The sequence below is a fragment of the Epinephelus lanceolatus genome, chromosome 19 (assembly GCF_041903045.1).
Source record: "Epinephelus lanceolatus isolate andai-2023 chromosome 19, ASM4190304v1, whole genome shotgun sequence".
NCBI classification, from domain to species: domain Eukaryota; kingdom Metazoa; phylum Chordata; class Actinopteri; order Perciformes; family Serranidae; genus Epinephelus; species Epinephelus lanceolatus.
The window spans coordinates 23,242,876-23,267,294 of NC_135752.1; the positions used below are offsets into that span (position 1 = coordinate 23,242,876).

The following is a 24,419-nucleotide window of genomic DNA, read 5'->3' on the forward strand; positions in this document are numbered from 1 at the left end:
TACTGCGTGTAATGAAGTCAATCACACACAGAGCTCAGACCTAGGTTTAAATGCATTAAAGTGACACATCCCTTAAAAATGAGCTAGAATTACAATTCAAATCTATTTCTTCTCACTCTTGTGGGGCTGGAGGGTTTTGTTGTTGGATGTGACGTGGTGGTCTGTATTTCTGACTCTTCGTCTCCCCCGTCTCTCTCCTCTGCTGTCTCCTTCTGTGTGTCTCCCTCTCTCCATTTGTGGGGTGGTGGACTGTGAAGTGCTGGTGCTGTCGCTGGTTTTGTGCTTCCATATTTCTAATATTTATCACAGCGTTTGCCAATATTGCACACAGATTTTTCTGCTTTTTTTCCACTTAACCCTGAAATGATCATTTTTCTCTTTAATTGCAGAAGACACTAACTGGTTCCCCAAGGAAAATATGTTCAGCTTTCAAACTGCCACAACAACCATGCAGGCGTGAGTGTCCAACCTTAAAGCACACATATAAATCTCACATGTGCACAAACACACACAGTCACATCTACGGTGTATCAAAGGTCAGGCTGGTGTGTGACGACCAGAATTAACGGACCGTGCTGGTGTTTTTTGCATGTTTTAGCATTACCACAAACCATTTTCCAAAGCTTGCTATAGGTTTTTAGATTGATTTCTTACCTTCCAGGCTGCCATTGATTTTCATTCCAGTAAGCTATAAAAACAGCTCGCAGACCTTTAAAGCTTGCTCAAGGAGGACAATCCATCATACTGAATATTTTGTCAATGTTTTTTGTCAAAGTTGAATAATTGATGTGTGATAAAGCCTTTGTAAGCAGGGATTGTTTTGAAAGCACTTGAGGACCTTGAGGACCATTTGACATCTTGATAGTTGGGCACTGAACAGCAAAACGTGACCAAAATCTCATTATCACTTCCACAATGTCCAAGTAGATTTTTTAGATTTAACTTTCTAAGAGCACCGTTTATCATTATATGATTAAAATCAAAGCTATAATTTGTCAACATCAACAAGTTTCAAGTATTTGTAAGCTAATGTTTCATAGCGTGCCAAAAAGAAACCAATGATTCCCTTCAATCTAACAAATTAGAAAACTAAGAGTCTGCAGCCTTACTAGAGTGACTGTGTGAGTCTGTACTTAAATGCTGACAATGACAATGCCAACATACAAGCATAATGTTCACCATGTTCACCATCAGGTGGGAATGTCATTAGTGCAAGTATTTGATTATTAATGAAAGCAATGGAAGAATTGGATGCACCAAATGACATTTTGACCTAATGGTGGCATTAGATCAAAATTGTAGGGCTGGGTATTGTTTAAAAAATTACCTTCCCAGTGCCAGAACCAGTGCCCTTAAAGTGTTACCGATACAAATAGAGTAGGCTACTTCATTTGATATCTTTATTTTTGTACTTGTGTACTGTAAAATGCCACCAAATGCCGCAGTCGTGTAGCATAGCCATGCTTTCAGAGTAGCATTTCGGGACGCTGACATGCTAACTCTGTCAAATAAACTGCACTCGACCACTCATACCACCAAAGACTGTATCAATTGTAATCGCCCGGTAGTGGGCCAATCACACATCGCATTAAATCCAACAATGGTTGCGGTGATTGGCTGCGACCAAAACCATACAAATAGTCAGTTTTTCCCAGATCTGGATACAAAAAGGGAATAAAAGCTGGTATTGTTTGACAGGACAAACGTACTACTTAATACTGGATTATTTTGGTCGATACCTTAAAAGGTATTGAGTACCAGTACCCAGCCCTAGAAAAGTCACAGGATCGCCAAAGTTTTTAGCATTTATCCGTCCAAAAAGTATTGAGATTTATCAGTCTGGACCAAAGTGGTGGACTGACCAACAGGCAAGCAATGTCTTCCCCAAAGGCACGCAGCTAGGATTGTAATATTCACACTTGATTGGCAGCAATGTTAATGTACTGTAAAACTTCAATTAAAAGCCCAGTCCCAATTAAAGGCCCAGTCCTTTTTACTTGCCCGGTGTGGCGCCACATGTTGACAAATAAATGTCTGTCTCAATTAGACGCCTGGTCTGGTTGCCAAGCAGTTCATTTTTTTCATAGTTCTTCGGATGTGCAAAAGTGGGTTGTTGGCTGCCTCGAATTATGTGTCCATTCTTTGATTACCCTGTAAGTTATTCATATTCATTTAGTCTGTAAAGGTCCTCAGATCAAAATAATCAAAAGGGTTTTTTCTAAAACTTATTCCAAGTTGTGAGTATTGTTTTAACAGGATTAAGCGGTGATGGGTCGGTATGGTAGGTGCCGTAATCCTCGAGTGCCGAAACTTTCTCTCTCTCTGATACACTGTCTGTCGGAGCTAGATCAAATGAATGACTGACTGATTCAAATATACAACTTGATTGTATTTTCCATCTTTGCTGAGTGACAGTTTTGTGTGAAAGGCATTAAAGGCCTGTCCCATATAGACGCCTGTCCAAAATACAGGCCTGTTGATTTCAGTGATTTAAGTGAGTAATAGCCCGGGGCTAATAATCAAAGTTTTACGGTATATGCATTTTAAAGTTTATGGGCCAAAACATGCAAAACCAACAAAAAAAGAAAAAAACAAGGCGTGTGTGTGTGTGTGTGTGTGTGTGTGTGTGTGTGAATGAGTGTGTGCGTCCATACAAAAATGCTTGTGAGCATCTGTGTAATAGCGACCTGAGTTTCTGTCATAAGATCACCTGCAGCTGTAAAAGATCTGAACTGTCACAACCACTTCACATCCTAACGTTGAATCTCCAACAGCTTCCAGCAATCTGTTTCTCCCTGACTATCACCGGCTTTTTTCAAAATATCTTTTTAAAGGCATCCTTTGCACTTTCCTGTTGCCTCTCACGTTTCATCTTGTGTTAGATGCTTGTTAGACCAAGTTCAGACCACAAAGGCAGACTCAGTCAGTATATAAAAGCTGTTTTTCATTTAGCCCATTAAATAAGCTGCAGCTTAACTGGCAGCAATTACGTGGCGCTGCAACTTTACCTTTGATTCATGGAGGTCAACTATGACACACACTTTTTGTCTTTGTTTCATTATGCCTCTCCCAATTCTTCCTCTTTGCTTTTTTGACTCGCTGCTCACTGGTGCTTAAACTGTGTTTTTTCTCTCCCTCTCCTCTCTTCTTGCATGCTAATTAATCCTGGGACACTCAAACAGGATATCGTGAGTATACCTCGCTGCTTGCTTCCTTTTTTTTTTCCTTAGCTCGCTTACCTCTTGTAACTGCTGTTCCTTAACTTCAATGTCTACCATTTAACCTTCATCCTCGGGCTGAGTGATTGAGTTTCAGCTGAAAACAAACTGGCAATTAGACAGAGCCAGGGAGTATACAGTAAAGAGGTTTGTGTGTATGTGTATGTGTGTGTGTGTTTGTGGGTGGGTGGACCTTTTATATTATTAGATTTCTCATCAATCAGCCTCTGATTGACAGTTATGAATTGTCAGGTAGAAGCCTAGTCAGCACAAATTATGTTTTTAATTCAAGTAAAACAATCCAAAAGGGGGAAAAAACTGAGTTAGAGGATTTTCATGCAACAGCAGGGATAAAGTCCGGTGTAATCCACTGCAGTTGAGTAAGTCCGCCAAGCTCAAGTCAGAAAAATGTCTGTCCGTGTGTTGGCTGACCTGAACCCTGTCAGCTCACATCCACCCAGCAGTTCTGTCAGTTTGGCACACACACCTGCTCTCACTTAGGACACAGTGATAGATAGAGTTTGGCCATTTAAGATTTTTGTGGCAGTCATGTTAGCGCTCTAATCCTGCTCGACAGCCGCCGCCAATTATCACTGAATCTCTGCTGGCTGACTTTAGGCGTGTTTGGAACTGACTGTGGCAATTGGCTCTTGAGAGATTTGTTAAGAACAAGTATTTATAGTGCTAACATGTGATCTCTAGTGCCTTCTGGTAAAACTGTTTTCTCAGTTGGAGTTTAAGCAGAAGTCAGTTATAAGTCAGTTTTCAGCTCACATAAAACCTTGGTAGGTAAATACCCAGTGTGACATTTGTTGCGTGCAAATTGCTAACTTCTGTCAAAGAATTTCTGAGTGTGTAGGTGAGCTGAGAAGTAAGCCATCAGATAAATGTTAACATTGATAAGTAACAGTGTATTCAGCCTTAACCAAGCCAAGTCTTGACATTTCATACTGCACAACCCTTGCTCCAACCACACCCTGCCTAACTAAACCTGACTAACCCAAGCTGCTCTTAAATGTTTTCAAGTTCTCTGTTTGTCGTCCGAGCTAACCTCTGGCTGCTAGCTTGAAGTAAATGTTAACGGTTTAGTCAAAGCTGTTACAACAGTGAAAGGATAAAGCTGGTAACGTTCTATGTGTTTCTTACTGTCAACAAATCCCATGAAAAGACCAAAACCAAGTGCTGGCAGTGTAGCCAAGGCATTTTTCTCTGTACCATAGAACGTTATTTTTATCCAACAAAACTCAAAGTCTACAGACATGCTAGTGATTATATGAGGCTATACCATGGATGTAGGATCTGGATTATAGACTCCAAAATGGCACCAATTCACCTGAATGAAAATTGCTTGCCAATTGAGCTGCAACATTTAATTGATTAGTTTACAACTATTAAATTAAGCCAAATACTTTGATAATCGATTTCAAAAAAGTCTTTCAAAATTTTCTGATTCCACCTTCTTAAATGTGGATATTTTCTGGTTTCTTTATGTCATCTGATGTCATCTCAGGTTTTGGAGACACCTTTTCAGACATTTTATAGACCAAACAACAACATTTATTGAGAAAATAGTCAACAGACTAATCAACAATGAAAATAACTGTTAGTTGCAGCCCTTATTCCAAGAGCATGCAGTCAAAAAGGTGTTCTTGCCTCTGGGTTTACCTTCGTGTGGTGTGACCCACTGTACATGAGCATCAGTTTCTTCTACTGGCCCCAGCCAGATGTTTCTGCTCGGTCCATGGACTTTATATCGGGATGGTATCATGCACATTAAAATCTGGTTACTTTTTATAAATATAAAACCTTCATGGATTAAAGTCTTAATACTCTCTGGTATACGTAGGCACAGCAGTGTTCTGAGTTAAATGTTAATGTCAGGATGGCAGCATTATGACAATGCTTACATTCTGATCTTTAGGAAGTTCAATGCTTACCTTGTTTATTATCTTAGTGTCTCATTAGTTTGGAAAGTATTTGGTCACACCACAGACTTGATGATGGCACAAAAGGGAGAAAGTCATTAGGCTTTATCTTGTGGGGACTATGAATCCCTGTACCAAAGAAAATGGCAATCCAACTAAAAGTTGTTGAGATATTTCAGTGTGGACTTACAGTAAGACAGACCAAAGACTGGCAGGGAAGTTAAAGTATTGAGAGTATGGATAGTAGATGATTTTATCATGGATTGTGATAAAATTAAAAAAAAAAAAACACTCATAAAAAAGTTAATTGTGGTGATTTTTTATTATTGGGATAATCGTGAATATTGTGACTTGAAAAAGCTGTCCAGCTCGCTGGTAATTTACTGATTTATTTTCATTTTGAAACAAAGGGGAGCCCCACATCTTTCCAGTCATTCAAACATCCAAAGGCTCTTTCAGGCACAATGCCACAATAGCAACACTGCACTCTGAAACCCATTATTTCCAATGGTCACTACAGTTTTCAAGTGATGCACAGCCACCTGTGCTGAACCCAGCAGTAAACACAGCTCAAATTGTGTTGTGTCTGAAAGTGCCTCTAGACCGCTTGAATGGCTGAAGGCTTGACTTGCCCATTTTATCCCCACAAAAATTCTAATCTTATTTAAGACTGTTTGATTGTTTGTTTTCACTTAATAGGATGTTCATTTAGAAAGATGTGTCCAATCTTTAATGCAATAAAAATATTCTTCATTATGTTTCCTGATAATGTGAGGTAAAGTGATTCATTCATTCATTGATGATCATGAAGATAATATCACGAATTGCAATTAAGAAGAACCTCAACATGAAATTTCATGAAACTGAGAGAAGAGCTAATGCATTGTTGGTTTTGGTTCTTTTATGGGATGTGTTGACAGTAATAAAAATAAAGAATAACGCCAGCCTTAGCCTTTATAATTACACATTGTCCTTTGGGGAATTTACAATATACCCTCTACTACTTACCCAGAGTCAGTCAATTATATTAAGCATGGTTGGAGATGCTCTGTCTCCATCTCCGTCTCTGCTTTGGACAAATGTTAATCAGCTTCACAGGACTGTTGAGTCGCACCATTCCTGGTTAACAACAGTCAAGTCTGTTGAAGACACTATCACACATCGACAGTGATGCATTTCACACCACGTTTGTACTTTGACACATAAAGTTGTGTCACTTTCTGCTAGCCAGAACATTTTCAAAAGTTTGATAATGATGTAAATGAGCGTCAGGCTTCTACAGCAACTTGGCCGTCTTCGCTGACGACCTTTTGTTGGTGGGTCATAGCTATAACATTCAAAATGTATCCATGAAAAATTAACACAAGGCTGTGGATATGAAGTATTAAAGCCACAGCATTGGAGAAGGTGCACTTTTTCAAAGAGAGCTGCTACTTGAACCCAGAGGTCTCCAGGTGCAGAATTACAATCAAATTTCAACATTAATTTAAACCACACCTATGAATATATAACAAGTATTCATGACTGATTCTGGGGAAGTATGAAGAGTCATAAAATCCCCTCAAAACAAACAAAGAACTATATGAAGTGAAACTACTGAAGAGACACAGAGGGTCACAAGATCAGTGTCCCTATTGGAAGACGGATTCCATGCAGACTGGCACATTTGTTGCAAGGGTGAATAGAAAATAAGACTCGAGCTGGTGATGTGACTCGACTTTTTGGTCTTTATACTCAAAGCTAGCTGCTGCCTACCTACAACAGCCTCCCCTTCACAGCCAAATAAACCCTGCAGCTGAAAGCCCTGGCATCAGCCACCCCTGCACTGTCCTACCCCTCGCTACACCAGCATTCTAGCTCTCTCATCCCTTTAATACTGTGCCACGTCCCGGCAGGGCTTTCCGGGGATTTGTGCAGAGAAAAAGGAGAGAGAGGGAGCAGGATTCGGCAGAAGTCATCCAGAGGTACGAAGCGGCCCCAGCCAGGGTGTGCTTTGCTGTCGTGCTGTTTGCGCTTGTTTCTGGCTGTAGCTCCGTTGTCGCTTATTTACAGCTGCGTCTAATCTGACTAAGCCAAAGAGTCACAACGTGGCATTTGAAGGTGAGGACGTCAGCAGCTTTGAAAAGGATCTGCTTACTGGTTGCCCTGCTACAATGCCCCAATTTCTAGGCTGGATATTTACTGCCACCCACAGTGAATCGGATTTTTATTCTTAGACAAAACCGAAAAGATCAAAACAGGTGCATATTGTATAAGTGGTTAAAAAAAACTCTCTGATAAGTCTATTGTGGATTCTGTTCAGCCATACCTAGATTAACTGCATTAGTAGCAAACACGCACCTAAGAATGGTTTTGTTGGGCTGTCTTCCATTCAGCGGACACCAGCTTTCAAACCCACAATATGTCATTGCAGCATTCAGCCACAAATATTCCTGCACTACCCTTAACAAACAAGAATTTGTATTCCCCTTAAAGTTACAAAAAATAAATAAAATTTTTCAAATCCATTGGAAAATCAGAGTGAGATTCTGTAACATTCGCAGGACTAATGACACCAGTAGCAAGTTCAGAGACCGTCCCACTCGGGCCCAGATGCTCTGTCACACAGGGGCAGATGGTGAATGTGACACCAAGCAGTACATCTCAATTCCTTTGACATCTCGGTGTCATCCATCTGCGGTGTCAGCGCATTAACGTGGTGCGTTATTTCATCAGAGTGAGTGATTTAAACATGAGACACACTTTGCCTTCCTTGCCCTTAAATCCACTGAAAAAATAATCATGCATCCACCTGAAACCATCACTTAAAAGAGGATTATATCTTATCACAGAGTCACACTAAGGCCATGTCCACCCTGAGGCAGCCAGGTTTTTAAAGTGAATGCTTATCTATTTCCATTCTTGTATTTTAACTCTCACTCAGCTGGATGTCTGACCACTGAAAACAGATCAAGCAGGAAAACCAGTCCAAGTTTTTCCACTGGAAAAAAATAATTAGAAAATGCTGCTCTTGTGTTCCAATGTGGACAGATATAAATTACTCACAACACCTGCCATTTATTGATAATACAGTATGTGTCCTGACTCTTTGTTCTTCAGCCGACACTTTGAAAACAGCAGAAAGCTCCTTTCAAGATATGGCTCGGAGCTGCTGACTCAAAATTGAAGCATTTCTGTATATTTTTTTTATTTCAATCTGGATGGCAATATTAAGAAAGCAATAAAAACATCAATGTGAATGAAATAACCTTTGACACATAAACAGCATTTTTTTTTTTAAATCTCTCTGCCTTAGTGTGGATACGGCCTGAGCTGCAAAGCAGAGCAGAAATTATTATTTTCGCACACCAGCAGTTTGCAGGCAGTTCGTCTGTCATGTGATCCTCATTCCCACATAGTAGACAATATTAACCACAGTTATAAACAACAGCAGTGCACAAAGAAAAAGTAAAAGAGCCATTTCAGCGTTGCTCTTAATCACTCCCTGTAATCTCACAGTAGATTTAACCCTGTACTCTTTGATGTGAGGTGTCCACTCTCCTTTTCATCATGCATTATTACCATCTCTAAATAATGAATCTGATTCTTTAGATTTTCTGAAGTCTGACATTACTTAAGTACAAATTTTAGGCACTTTTACTTTACTTGAGTGTTTTCATTGTATGCTGTTTTCAGGGTGTCTACAGATAAAACCAAATTGATTTTAAGACTTTTTTAATACCAACTTATATGAAATTTAAGACCACACCTGCAATGGAAATACACATTACATATGTGTGTGTATGTGGGTGTGGCACATATGTGTAAATACTCTTTCCAAGTAAACACACGGATGTCAGTTCAAAATCTGTCCAATGAGTGTAAACAGTCATTGAGTCTGTCAGGCTGGAGAAATTTTCGAGGTAATGTGATTGAAAATATTGAAGACCCATCAAATCTAAATTTAAGACTTTTTAAGGCCTTAAATTAAGAAAACTTTATTTAAGACATTTAAAGAATTTGTAAGGATCTGTACACACCTTGGATTTATACTCAGCCCAGTCACCAGAGGAAAATGTTGGCATTGTACCTTTCTGCAAACCATGAATACATACAATTTGCACAGTTCATAGGTATTAAGCTCCAGACCACTGTTCAAGATCAACAAACAAAAAAAGTTGTGTTTTAGTGAGTCATCAGTGTGATTCAGTCAGCTTTTTTTAGGGCTCCAAATGTGGATGTTTTGTAGCAACCTGTGTTTTCCCAGCAGCTTTTTAGGCTCCAAATGTATGTGTTTTGTAGCAACCTATCTATTTTCCTAGTGGCTGTTTAGGCTTCAAGTTCGGGCATTATGTAGCAACCTGTGTGTGTTTTCCTACGGCTTTTTAGGCTTCAAATGTGGGTGTTTTGTAGCGACCAGCTGGCAGAGGTAGTAGCGTAAAAAGTTACAGAGACATCCCTGCTTTTCCTGCCAGGATTGTGCCCCCAGAACCGGGTATTTTAAGGCAAAACATGATCTTTGCCGAACCATAACTAAGCAGTTTTGTGCCTAAATGTAACCACACATTAGGCACAGCATTGCTGAAATAAAAAGGTTCAATGTTTACCCCACACACAGTAATAACGTGCAAATGTAACAGATCCATGGTTTGCAGAAACGTACAATGCCAACATTTTTCCTGGTGACTGGGTTGTTATACTTCAACTCCCCTACTTATCGGAGGCAAATACTGTACTTTCATACTACTGTACTGTACTTTAATTCACTACATTTATTTGAGAGCTTTCTTACTAGTTATTTCATAAATATAGATTATTCCAAAACATACTTAACAGGTATATTCCAATGTATTAATATAGATTAAGCTACCCAGCAGTAAATGAGTTAGTAGTGGTTAAAATTAGCCCCATCTTTACCTGCTGCACAGCAATGCTTACAATAATAATAATCCAATAATATAACATATTTTTTTCAGAAATGGGTCACATCCTGCATATGGAGTACTTTCACTTTTAATGTATTATGCTAATACTTAGACCAAACCCCGGGCAAGAAATAAAAGACATTATCAAAGAAACACAGAAGACTGAGAGAAAATTCACACTTCATTAAACGAAAGAGAAGAAGAGAGAGACAGGAAGTATGCTTATGAGGAGTGAGAGGACAGAAAAGAGAAATGAATCACTGTAAGAAAGCAAAGGAACCAAGACGATGTGTGAAATAAAGCAGGTGTGATCATCATTCATGTTTAAATAGGGAATATAAAAGAAGCAGTCTGTAGATCTAAAATATGAATCCCTATTGTTTGATATTAATAATAGTTGACTTACTTCAAATTGTAAAATATTGGTACAGGGTTAAGCTAATAACTCGGGTGAAACGAACAAGTATCTGTTATGAAAAATGTACCTTTTAGGATTTTTATCTGAGTAAAATGTCAATGTCCATACTGAAAGAAAATCCTCATTTGGGGAGCCGTGTTCAGTCTTTTGTGATCAAAAATGATCTACAGCTCAATTTTAAGATTGTTCTGTCAATAGTTTTCCTTTAAGTAATAAATATAGCAACTTCTAATCAACCCATATCAACTTGCAGGTTTAAATAACATGTTTAAACCCCGCCCACTCCGAGTACAGACACAGATACAGACTGATTAAAGCCAGGTACACACATAAGGATTTTATAAATCTTAAGAGATTTTTTATCTGTGCGAAACCCCACGCATGAAGATAAAAAAATCATGGATTGAACAGTTTTGATCATACTGTGTGTGGCGTGCTCCAATATTCTCAACACAGCACACCACACACATAACGATTCAGCTGTTAGCTAGCTAGCTATTAGCTTAACTGATAACGCCATGGCACTGGCAATTTCTTGCCAACTCTTGTCCTTGTCATTCCTGTTGTGATACGACTTGGCGGAGACATTATATAAACACGAGCTGGTCCTTCCATTTCTGACGTCCACCTGACTTTGTGCTTCGGGTCGGCCATGCTTACTTCTTTATTTACTATGTCTGCTTCCTTGTTCCTCAGTCAGCTCGCTTCTTGATTGGCTACATTCCATTCCATGTCACAATTCACGGAGTCAGGACTCGGGAGTCGTCGACACACGAGGATTTCTGATCATAAATATTGAACCAAGTTTAATATTTACGATTGTTGGCCCCGACCCTTTTCCGAGCAAATTATCGGGACAAACTGACTCTTAACACACCTCACACCACAGGATAATCTTATAAGATAATCTTATGAGACATAGGATAATTGGGCGTTTGCCGTCCTTGGTCAGGAAGGGGGAAAATCGGGACAAAATCAGCCTGATTATCTTTATGTGTGTACCCCGCTTTAGTTGGTTGAACAGATACAGATGTAATACTTGCCCTTGGCCATGTGTTCGAGCTAGTTTTCTGTCTCTGTTAAGTAGCTGTCCATTAGTCACTCACTCTACAAAATGCCGTAAATTCACCGTACTTAAAAATAAAGTGTGTTTTTAGGAACTTGCGGCCCATTCAGGTGATTCGTGACCAGCTTTTGGACAACGACACACCAGCTGCGGACCACTGTCCTAATGGGTAGGGCCAAAGCAGTAATTAGCAGATGGAACAGGAGAAATCAGCCAAATTTCAAAATAGGTAAAATCTGAAAATAATGGCAAACATATGGAATATATATCGGGAAATGGGTAGAAACAAGTTGTTGAGGGTTATAGAGAGTTACAAAAAGAGCTGAAGAAGAAGAAGGGAAGGAGGACCTGTCAGATTATCTTCAGTTGGAAGCGGAGGTGGCCATGGTTTCTCTCACATTTCTTCCCTTTCTTTTTAAATCGCATTAGCTGTGTCCACATCTCTCCTTTGTGGGCAGCTTAGGTTTAAGCACAGGACATTCAGGGTGAAACCATGTCTGTCTAGCTCCGTATTAGTGTGTTTAAGATCTCTTTATCAAAGCGCAAAGTAAGTAACAGGCAATGTGGCTTATCTGTAATTAGTACCATGTTATATGTGCTCTTTTTTAGACTGTGTTTGAGCTTGAAATTTACTGTTTGATGTTGCAAGTTAACTGTTGTTTTGCTGACATTTTTATGGAGGTGAACCAAGGTTAAAGACTCCAAACTCTATTTCTTTTGCCTTTTATGCTGCTTCTATTTTTATGTGCTTCTCCACCACCAGATAAACATGAACCCACAAACACACAAACACACACACACACACACACACACACACACACACACACCACATGCTGAGATCATTAATCATGAGTGTCGACTGGTAGCTCGGTGCTCTGAAACTGTGTGTAGATGCGACATGGGAGGGAGGCAGAAAGATAAAAGGATGTTTATCTGGGGCTCTTGCATAGAACATCATGTCAGCATCAGGCGGAGAGTCGCAGAGAAGACTATACAAACCCTGCTGCTTTGTTGTTATTAAAGACGCTAAATGGATTTCAAGTGGAACATGCTAATGCAAAGTCACCGTATTTAATTACTTATACACTACAAATATATAGCGTCGACAGAACATTGTATTGTTGGGAGGAGGCATGAAAACACTTGTTGAAATTAAGTAACAAAGCCTTTCAAACTGAAACAATCTCAACATGTTTGTGTTTGATAGTTTGACATATTCTGTCATTAGACAGTGTAAAATTAGGAATTAGGGAACAGACCGAGTGTGATGACAACCATGTTTCCGAAACATGGGGATCAAACCTTAAATTATATATATAATGCTGTTTTACTCTTTGGCAAGTATAAACTTAATCTTTAAATAGTCTGTCACAATTACAGTCTTACTCTGTCAGGCTGACGCCACAGTTCTGCACCTGTGACTCCTCTGATGAATATTCTTTCATTGTAGAGCATCATTAGCCCATGATTAGCCGCAATGAGATACAGTAGTCTCGATTCTTTATAACCACATTTGAATAATGAGGATAAGAAAAGCCTCCTTTGTGCATCCAGGCTCTTTTAGCCCAAAGATGTTAAATTTGATGTGTTTGATCCTGTAACCAGTAACAGACTCTAATGGAGCCTGAGTGATGATTAACCGGCCAATATGGAGGCATTGAGTATCCGCCAGCTCATTTATGTGCTGTGCTCTTAAGCTACGCCACCATTATTGTAACATTATTTCCATTGCTAAGTCCTCCAACCTATACGACCACATAAGTGAAAACAGAGTGCAACCAATGGGGGCCCTCAGAAATATTTTGTGTGGCCCCCGAACATGACGTGAAATGCTTGCATCATACTTAAATCACTCGCGGTCCATTTCAACACTTTCACTGTCAATAGCTTATATTTAATAAACTACAAGGCAGCTGCATTAAACTGCACAAGAACACCTCAAAGGTGTAGCGAAAAATTACTTTCTTTCATCAATGCTAGTGCCGTTAGCTAGAATCGGCGATTTCAGTGGACAAGTCACGGTGGTGCAGTGATTAGCACTGTTGCTTCACAGCAAGAGGGTTCCTAGTTCGAACCCAGGGTGGGAGGCTCAAACCCAGGTGTGTGGCGTTTGCATGTTCTCTCCATGTCAGGGTGGGATTGCTCCAGGTACTCCGGCTTCCTCCCTCAATCTGAAGACATGCAGGTTAATTGGTGACTCTAAATTGTCCATAGGTGTGAATGTGAGTGTGAATGGTTGTCTGTCTCTATGTGTCAGCCCTGTGATAGTCTGGTGACCTGTCCAGGGTGTACCCTGCCTCCCGCCCAATGTCAACTGGGATAGGCTCCAGCCCCCCCACAACCCAACAGGATAAGCTGTTATGGAAAATGAATGAATGAACTCACAACTGCACTAATCCCATGCAGCCCTCAATATATATTTGTTTCCTGAATTGGCACTTAGTCATTAAAACTTTAAGCACCCATGCCATTGGGCATTTGTTCATGTACCTCTAATACGACCCACAGGAGCCATTCCTAGATTAACGCCACAACTGGTGGATAACAGAAAAGCTTGAATATGACCGTCGATGGTTGCGGTTTTAAACTCATGGTTAACGTTGTGTAATGATCTCAGTTGGCAATAAAACTATGTGGTTAGGTTAAGACTTCAAAACTCTTTCCATTCTGTTGTTAAAATAACCCAACATTGACTTTTGGTTTCACCAAGGACACGAACAATGGTCTCCTGGCTGAAAGTCATGTGCTTGTTTGACCCATCCACCCTTAGTGTACTTTGTCGCTCTTTCTACTACATTCCCTAACATTCTCTTTTGCTCACCTCATAATTACCACAGCCACTAGAGGTCGCCGCCTAACAATAAACGTACACATAGGTCGTAATTGCCTCTTATAGAGGCAACCTATGTGGTCATATCTTGGAGGAGGACAGTCTCAAAAGTACGGTTGGAGTATGTTTGGGTTATTCACGGTCAGCAGTCGAACCCTTCAACAGATGAAAGACACCCATGTGAATGTGGTTAAGTCTTAAAATACTAGTGTGAAATTGGTGATGACACAAGCTTTTTCTGCTTCCTTCTGAGCTCCACAGTGTGGATATAAAAGAGCTTAAAAAATATATAATCTAATAAAAATCTGAAACACAAGCTAATGTAAAAGTAGAGCATTGGCCAGGAAGAATGCGGTGTAACTAGGTTTGTAGATGTTACTTTATGTTGTTCACAATTAAAGTTGTTGTTGGAGCATCTGGTCATAGCACAGAACAGAAGAGTTTTCTAAGTTAACATATGTTGAAACAAGACAAAATTTCATTTATACATTTTTAGATTTGAAACTTAAAGTCAATGGCATCCAGTGAACATGTAGCTGGTTCTACAGGATCTTCTGAACATTGTAATTGTGTAACGCTCAGCCGATCCAGACACTATTCTTTCGTAACCAAATTTGAGCAATCCTTTTCAAAAACGTTAATGTTGTGCAGTTACTAGGAAAATGATGACAATATCAGCCAGATTTTCTTTTCAAGTCTCAAATACCGTCATCCTACCAGCCTCAGAAATGTAGTACATGTCAGGCTTTAGCCCCAAATACAAAGAAAACAGATCAGACATGAACGTCTTGGCCAAAACCCACCGCTGTTGAACACATGCAGACACAACACGGATCAACAAAGCAGCATCTCCTCCGCCTGAAACAAAGTAAGGGAACACACACCAGTATGCACCAAATCATTGCCTCTGACGCCGTTCAGCCAAGAGCAGATGCATCAAACCTACAAAATACTAAAGAAGGGCTTCCCTTTTGGCTGTTGCTACATGAATGAATCTCCTGCGTCTCATAAACCTACACTATAAAGAATGAAAAGAGGTACTTTGGCAATGCGTTACATTACACCCACACTGCTCCTGTGACAAGTACTTTCCATTCACGTTGACAGGGAAATTAGTATATTTACCTATAATTATCTCTTTTTTAAATAGTAGAAATAGACGCTTGACACTAAACTCTCCTATTTGTCTTTCCTTGCTTTTGTTATTTCCCGCCCACCCCTCCCTCTTTCCTCCTTCTCCTCTTTACATTTTGGTTCTTCCTCTATCCTCTGTTATCCCTTCTCGGCTTTGATTCCTCTACCCACAGGAACTTCCGGAAGCATCTTCGGATGGTGGGCAGCAGGAGGATGAAAGCACAGAGTGAGTCAGAGATGTGTGTGTGTGGTTGATACGTTTGCTCAAATTGACTGTGATGTTGTTCAACCCGCCATCATCTGTGTTATTTTTCTGTTTTTCTGGTGTGTTTTTTGCATGTGCAAGGCACCAAACGCTGCTGCTTCACGGAGATTCTGTAACGCTCTATTGCTTCACATTGAGGATTATGTGTTCAATAGTGTGTGTGTGTGTGTTGATAACAAGCCAGCGATGAGTCTGTGCATGTGTGTGTATATGAGTGTGTGAGTTGTGGGTGGTCTTTCCTGTTGCATCGCTTTAAATGTTTGGAGGTTGTTGTTTTGGTTGGTTGGTTGCAAAGTTTAGCGGCAAAGATGCTAAATGACATATTTTTAATAATGCAAAATGCAAAGGGACAGAAGGGTTGTGTGTCTATGTGTGTGAGTGTTGCTACAAATCTATAAGACATTGATAGAACACCAAAATGTACGGATTACTTAGTCTGGATTAGATGTGGCTTCAGTGGCAATGTGAGTGTAATTTTGTTATGTGACTGGTTTGTAATATATTAGTTTGTCCAGTGTTTTGATACTGAAAATTAGAACAAAAACAGGACAGGACAAATTAAACTCAATGTGTCAAGTAGGTTGGAGAGGTGAAAAGTGTTGTAATTATACAGTCTGTGCAAAATTTGGCACCAAAGGCTTCAAAAAAGATGTCGTTTTTCATTTCATATTTAACACTTAAGACTCATTCATCATCTGAAGAGCAAAATTTGACGACCAATTAAGAATAGTTATTTCTAACAGAAACATGGGCAATTTGTTTGCAGAAGTGCTGTGAAAATCACCCAACAGCAATTTTTGCCATTACTGTCTGGTCCAGTACGATTAAGTCAGAATAAAAGAAGAAAAGCTATTACGGCAGATGAGCCTGAACCCAATTAAAACCCCACAAATGTGTCACATTTTTTTCTATGCCCCAAAATCTTGATGCTGCTCACAGTAATGTCAGTAAAGTTGTTCAGCACCTCAGACTCTCCCTGCTGTGAGGAGGAAGTAGTTCTCCTGGAGCCAATTTCTTCTTCAGACAGTTTTTTCCCCTCACATCTCTGCATAGCTTTGGGTGAGCAGAAATTCTCCTCAGTGTCACAGAATCTGGTCCAAAGGCTGCAATGTTGATTAAAGGAATATTTCACCACCCAAATGAGCATTTGTATACCAGTTACTCACTCTGTGTTAGGTTGAATTTGTGAAGAAAGCTTTGTTTTTCTCACGTCTGGTGAACGAAGAATCCAAAAACAGAAAACAATGATCGATAAATTGGAGTCGTAGACATTCCGAGTTCTCAGTACTGCTGAGGGACTTATCCATCCTCTCTTTAAAGCCAGTGTCCATTTGACCAAAACAGTAATTTTACCTCACTGAACACATTCTCACATGCCTCCGGTGAACAAAAAATCCAAAAAAGTATTTTTTTCTTGATGACTTTAGGTAATAGGTGAGTGCTTTTAACAACAGGAAAACTGTATCAAAACTTTATGTTACAAACTCTCACACAACTCGTGCAGTATAATCCAAGTCTCATTTATCCAGTCCTATGCTCAGTACTTCCAAAACAGACCACCCTTTCTGATGGAGGACTAGCCTGTAAGTGAGACTTACTCATCCTCTCTTTAACATCAGACTCCATTGACCAAAACAGTAATTTTACCTCACTGAACACAGGAGCTGCTGATCTACCACTACCTTGATCGATCAATTGCTTGTGTTATTATGTGACTTTGGTGATTCCGAACACAACAACATAAACAAACTACCAATCGAGACAGTGTTCGGAATCACTAAAGTCACATAATAACACAAGCAATTGATCGATCAAGGCAGTGGTAGATCAGCAGCTCCTGTGTTCAGTGAGGTAAAATTACTGTTTTGGTCAATGGAGTCTGATGTTAAAGAGAGGATGAGTAAGTCTCACTTACAGGTTAGTCCTCCATCAGAAAGGGTGGTCTGTTTTGGAAGTACTGAGCTGTACTGAGTACTGGGATCACCTATGACTTCAATTCGTCAATCATTTTTTCTGTTTTTGGATTCTTCTTTCACAGGAGGCATGCAAGAAAAAACACATTTTCTTCACAAATTCAGTGTAACACAGGGTGACTAGTTGAATGGTCATTTGCGGAGTGAATTATTCCTTTAAGTCAAATGAAACAAATGATGCATAACGATCCTGGGCCCAATCACACCTTAGACCCCCTTAGATCAATCCGGTTACGACTATAAAAATCAAAAAGAGGTTCATAGAGTTCCTTTGATGTTGAGATCATGAAATATGAGATAATGTTTTGATATGATTGCAAGTTATAAAGCAATTCTTGTAATGTCTATATTTTTAAAAAAAAATGTCCTTTTGATCATGAGTAAAAACATGAAATCATTAAAAAGCTGACCTTATGAACAATTCAGCTAATGAAAAGACATTTGTACTTGAAAAGAACAAGTTGGAGTCACAGGAAAATGAACAGAAGCGTTAGCGAGGATCCATCAGCCTAGAAACCACAGAGGACCAAAAATATGGCGCCTTGAGGGACACTGTTGATTAACCGTGTCAAACACTTTCAAGTAGTCTAAAAATATTGTAAGAGCACAGCGATTACTCTTCAAAGCAGAGCAGATTTTATCAAGGCTCAATAAATCTGTGAAACAAGGACAGTCCTTTTAAATCTGTACTGATGATGAGCAGCAGGCTTCTTTATAATGTTAAAGATGGATGATTGTTGGCGTACTGTATGTGTGTGTCTGTGTGTGTTTGACGGTTTGTACGTGCAGGCATTTGTTTGTGTGTATGTGCAGAGGAGGGATGGCATTGTGTGTACACTATATTTGTGAGCTGCATTAGTCTTTCCATTTATGTGTTTTAGGTGGTGAGTGTGTAGACGAGACGTCCAGTTTGTGAGCTCGTTAGTGTGTGTGGTGTGTTTGTGTGACTATCTCTCCCCACCTGCACTAGCATTCGCTGAGCGTAGATCGAAGAGTTTCAACCGTTCCTGGAGTGACCCCACCCCTGTCAAGACAGACCCTCCTCATGAACCCAGAGACAGTGAGTTAACACAGACTCACGCATGTGCATCTACACACACCCACACACGTGCACACACAGACGCTGACACACACAGTTTCTTACGATTAATTAAGTGGCAATTAAAAAAATATGGAAGGAGGCTTTAACTCTGAAGTAACCAAATCACAATAAAGATTAACTATGCAGAATTTTTGTAAAAAACAAAACAATGTATAGACTTATTTATCTGCAGAGACTCTGCCTTCTGCCAGAACTTTCTTGTTTGAGCGCACAGGTGAGGTCAGGGCTTTATGAAAAGGTAGCGACCACGTGCCAGACAGTACCCATCATGCATCCATGAGATACAGTGCCAATATAATGCAAATATAGCGACGTGAAATGCCAGATGAGAGAGAATCTAGGATTGGCTTTTACTTTAACTTTAGCTCGCAAGCTTGTTTACAAACCAGCCCCCTTGCACTGAAAAAATTACCACATGCAGCTAATTACAACCTGTGCTAACATTTATTGTAAGGCAGGCGCCCTCTAGTGGACATAGTAATTGACCCTTTACTAAGAACCACCCCTTTGTGATGGTCCGTCAACCTGTCTGAGCTAACATGGAGCCCACACTGTAACTAACTGCACTCCCTGGAGAAATATTATCAAAGTTTTTGAAAGATGAAAAAGGGATTTCAAAGAGAAGCAGACAGAAGTGTCCACTATATGCCTTTGAAGGATATATCCAGGACGTCAGACTCACTTAGCAGCAACAACAGGTCAAAAAGACAAAGATAGTTAGAAGCTAAAGCCGAACTATAGGCTACAGGTCACAGTGTAAAAGTGAACCACCACATCACTGCTGATCGCCACACAAGACAATGAATATAAAGGGAAACTTTGCTGATATTGAACCAGCTGTGTGGCATCGCAGTGTGCAGATGAATGTTGTTTGGCTCGCCGGCAGACAAGCGAGGAACTCTGGGGGAAGTCAAACAATGTTCATCTGCACACAATGCAATGACACACAGCTGGTTGGAAATCAGCAAAGTTTCCATGCTTCCCTTCACTGGTTCCTGTACAGCAGGGTTGGTCTTTGTTTCACTGTTATAATCATTAAAAAGCAAAAGCAGCATGTGTATACATTCAGTAGGCTATATCTTCAGTAGCTAGCTAGCTAACCCTACACTTTTCAGGGTTTGATTTTGGTTTTGAAACAGGGAAGAAACGTATATGTTTTTCCAACCTCTCCAGGTAACGAGTATCATTAATACACAACGTGCCCCAGGCACAACATTTAGCTCCAGATCCACAAAACCTGCCTGAAAATGAAGGAAATCTGAAACGACTACATTTGAGTCAATGGAGCACAGCTGTGTTGTTGGATCTTAAGCTATGTTATGATTGGCCAGTCTGCTTTTGAGGGGCGGGACTAAGTGAAGGGTCAGTTATTACCGGTGCAAAAAGAGGAAGTTATGTGACTTAGCATAAAAAGCGACAAAGTCTGCGTAATGTACAAATATCGAAGAAGAACCAGATGGGTGGGCGAGAGGGGTCAAACAAACACAGGACTTTGACCCTGAGATCGTGTTCACATCTTGAAGTTACTGTTGACTTCTTTTAATAGCAATGTAGTCAGTATACTAGTATGATGGTAACTGTAACCGAAGGTCATATAAGTCAATTTGGAAATCAGTAGAAATCAACCTGTTCTGTCATTTAGCAATGAGAGAGCATTGTTACACACACAGTAACATAATACACATTTAACAAGTTCTGTAAAGTCGTGTGTAATGTCAATTACATGGTTAATAATCAGTTTGTATTCCCAGCATTAACAGAGAGAGGAAAAAGTAAAAATCAACCTGGTCCGATTTATGTAAATGTAAAACCACTTCCAAGAACACTCAATTCTCATTTGTCTACAGACAAAGTTAATCAAATATCACAACAACTGCCAGATACAAACATGTCCTTTTAAAGATGTTAATCAAAAACTGTTTCAGTGTCCTCTTGTTCACGAGTGTTTACAATCATCTGAAACAGCTGCAGCAGGACTTGTGAGAACAATGGACAAAGTGTGCAGTTATAAATAACCCGTTTGACCCGCTGTGCCCTCACATCTTGACTGGCAGATTGATTACAGCTTAAATTTGCTTTGTGCTCACTCAGTGCTTTGGTCACTAATTAATTTCCATACACAGGCGGCTCATACAGAGTTGAAAGCCACTTAGCGGCATTTGTCAGCCATAAAAAAGGGTCTGGTAATAAGCACTTTGATATACGAGCCGACTTACTGTACCGATGGAATGAGGCCAAATAATCTGTAGTCGAAAATGAAGGTCAACCAGTCAGAAATAATGCAAAGTATAGTACATAATGTACTGCCAGCAAAAGCCTAATGTACAGTCACTGTGTACTTTGTACAACTAAGTACAAATTTGAGGTACTTGCACTTTACATGTTTACCAGTTATTTCCTACGATTATTTGGCAATGTATGAGTGGGAGAGTGCTTTGTCTCTTTATCCGACAGCTGTTATTAGTTACCACTTCCATTTTTTTCCTCTTTCTTCTTTCCTCCCTCAGCTGATTTGAAATGCTGGAGCTTATCTGGATATTAAGATTGATTTTTACATATTAAGTTTTAAAGGGACAGTGTGTAAGATTTGGGGGGGATTTAGTGGCATCTAGTGGTGAGGACTGCAGATTGCAATCAGCTGAAACTTTTCCAGGTTAGAATTCCTTCAGTGTTCATTGTTCAGGAGGTTTTTAGCGGGAGCTGAATAACCCACAGAGGCCTCTTCCTCTCCAAAACAAATAAACCCGGTTATTAAAACCACAAAAAAAATAAATAAAAATAAAGCAGTTTTATGTAACAAATCATGTTTCTCCAATGCTTTTTGGCTTAGTGTTGTCACGATACCAAAATCTTTGTTTCGGTACCGATACCAATATGAATTTCGATACTTTTCGGTACTTCTCCTAAGGAAAAGTCCTTTTGGATACAAACCTTTAGAACAATAAATAGTAGGGGTGTAACGGTAGCAAAAAATCATGGTTCGGTAAGTACCTTGGTACGGACGTCAAGGTTTGGTTGCTCAAATGTTTCACCAAGTTTGTGTTGTCTCGTGTTGTCTCCCTTTGCGAGGCAGACTTTCTCTTGTCTTTTTTCACATGTGCCAGCTGCCAATGTTGATACAGGTGTTATCATACACACCACTTGTGTAATCTGTGCTCCAATAGGAACAAGAAAGGCATTTGTGTGCATAATTGAGTAAAATAAATTAACTAAATTAATGAATTGAATCAATTTCAAAGTACCTGTATTTTCCAAATGCAGTATAGCACCTTTTGGAATACTCTAGTACCGCGGTACTATTTTAGTATCGGTATACCGTGCAACACTCGTTTGGCTCTTTGCAGACTGACCGCTAGTCCAGCACCTGCTATTGTGTGCTCTAGGGCTATATCGGGATATGAGATTTTGGTCATATCGCCCAGCCCTAATGTGTGCTTACTTAATTTTTTATCCAGAAATTTGGGAGGTTTTTACCATGAGTTGAATTATCTGCACAGGTCTCTTCCTCTCCAAAACAAACACACCTGGTGATTTAAACTGTTAAAAACACTGAATAAAGTAGTTTCACATAAAATAAAATAAAAATCTGTGTTTTTCCAACACTATTGGCGGAAACAAGAAAATCAAATGGCCCTGTCTTGAGCCAGTTTGTAGAAGCATGCCAATGCAACATGACCTGCTCCCAGCGTAGACATGTTACTCTAAGGTAACAAAACCCAGACGATTCTTATTTCAGGTAATTTTACACTAAAGAAAACATAATCATTATATTATGTTCCTTTTCTGCCAATATATCCCCCAACAAACTGTTCCTTTAGGAAAATGTAAAACGGAGTAAATAAATGTTTTTCAATTATGATAATGCTAAATTAACTTCTTAACTCATTTCATAATCGGCCAACTGGAAGGGAGCCTAAAGTGACTCGAATTTCCATCAGTGTTCTCTATGCTGATTTAGTTACTTGAAAGTTGAAGCCACTTTTTCCACACAGACACATGCCAAATAGGACTCGTGATATAACAGTATACTGCACTGTATGTACTGTAGTGTAGATCTCTAAGGTGACATTTTGTCATCACTGTTTTACAGCCAATTCCTGATTTTGGCAGATCAAGAACACCAAACACACAAAAAAAATCCAAAGACACTTGGCACTTAAACACACCATCACACGTACAAACTGACTGTCTCTGCTGTTGACTCTGACCCTGTCCATCTGTCTCCCTATGACCGTGGGTCTTTCTTCAACTTTGTGATGCTCTCTCTTTCTGTGAGTATGTCTTCCAAATTGGAGTGTGCGTCTCAGTCCGAATGTGTGTCAGCTGGTACAAATGTTAATGCGAGGAGCGTGTGTCTTAAGTGTTTCTTGAAGGCTTTGAATACGAGTATCAACACACACTGTTTGCATGTGCTGTTTGTCTATGTCTGAGTATCTGTGGTTTTGTGTTTTTTCTCCACCTCCATCTTCAGTGTTTCAGAGTGTGATGAAAGATAAATGAACTGTTGATGACAGTCTAATGGTGTGGTTGATGCTTCATTCTTCCTCTTTCCTGAGGGAAAGGTATTGTTCTCTGGAGGAGCAACATTAATCTTTAATCTTGCTTGTCATTTTCTCCTTTTTCATGCTCTCTTTTCTTGTTCTCTCTTTTCAAACTGCTATTTCACTCTGGATACCTACAGTTTTTCTTTACAAAATCTCTGAACAACAAGTTGACTAATACTGGATTTTTGCGGCAGCTACCAAAGCAGATATCAGGAGTTCTAAAAACAATCCTCCATTGATGTATCAGCCAATAATCATTTTAAGTTTGGTGTCTGATGAAAATATGAATAATATACACTTGAGGAATTTCGACAAGAACATGTGAAATGATTATCAACTGAGGGATTAAAAACTGTGTCACATCACCTGGCCACAGATCAAAGAAACACTGACAGCTCAGAGCTAACAAACACCTGCCTCTCGTTTGGTCTGTCAGTTAAGTGGTAAAGACATCAAACAAAGCCAAGAAAACGTCTATAAAATAGCAAAAAGAAAATAACAAAATATATATTTTATCTCCATAAATGGCAAGCTTGAGGAGCTTACTTTTCATCTCCCTCTGCTAGAGTCCACACTGCCCATTTACAGCAGTTAAAGCATTAGGAACAATGTCTAAGATGAAGAGGGCGCAACATGCTATCGGACGCAAAAATTGTCCGATAGTATTAAACAAGAGAATGTATCAGTCAGGTGCTGCTTTCTGCTTTTTATTGTGTAACTTATGGTGGTTTAATATGAATCAGTTCTTCAGTGGTTCTGTAGTCATTTTGGTTTTTCGAAAATATTTTTACTGCAGACTTCTGACTTGTCATAGCAAGAAAATACAGAAGCTCTAACAGGCAAATGAGAAAAATCATTCTACTGATCCATTGTCTAAGTCTGACTATTTTATATCCTGTGTTTATGACTTAAGACAGATGGAAAAAAGATTTTGCCAGGATAATCTTTTTAAGTGCCTTAAAATTAATCCATGAAACAGGTGGGGAAGAGACTTTTGCCAGTTAAAAAAAAAAGAAGAAGTTTTTTCAGGATAAGTTCTC

General features: G+C 39.6%; 1 protein-coding gene across 5 annotated transcripts in view; it reads left to right on the forward strand.

Moving 5' to 3' along the window:
• nsmfa (NMDA receptor synaptonuclear signaling and neuronal migration factor a) overlaps positions 1-24,419 on the forward strand; it is a 69,339-nt gene that overhangs the window by 22,501 nt on the left and 22,419 nt on the right. For 4 of the 5 annotated variants that reach the window (XM_078161891.1, XM_078161894.1, XM_078161893.1 and 1 more), the window contains 3 exons: positions 390-456; positions 15,669-15,721; positions 18,704-18,793. In XM_078161891.1, coding sequence (XP_078018017.1) covers positions 390-456; positions 15,669-15,721; positions 18,704-18,793 — 210 coding nt within the window. The remainder of the gene's footprint in view (positions 1-389; positions 457-15,668; positions 15,722-18,703; positions 18,794-24,419) is intronic. The other variant, XM_078161892.1, reaches the window with a different exon arrangement.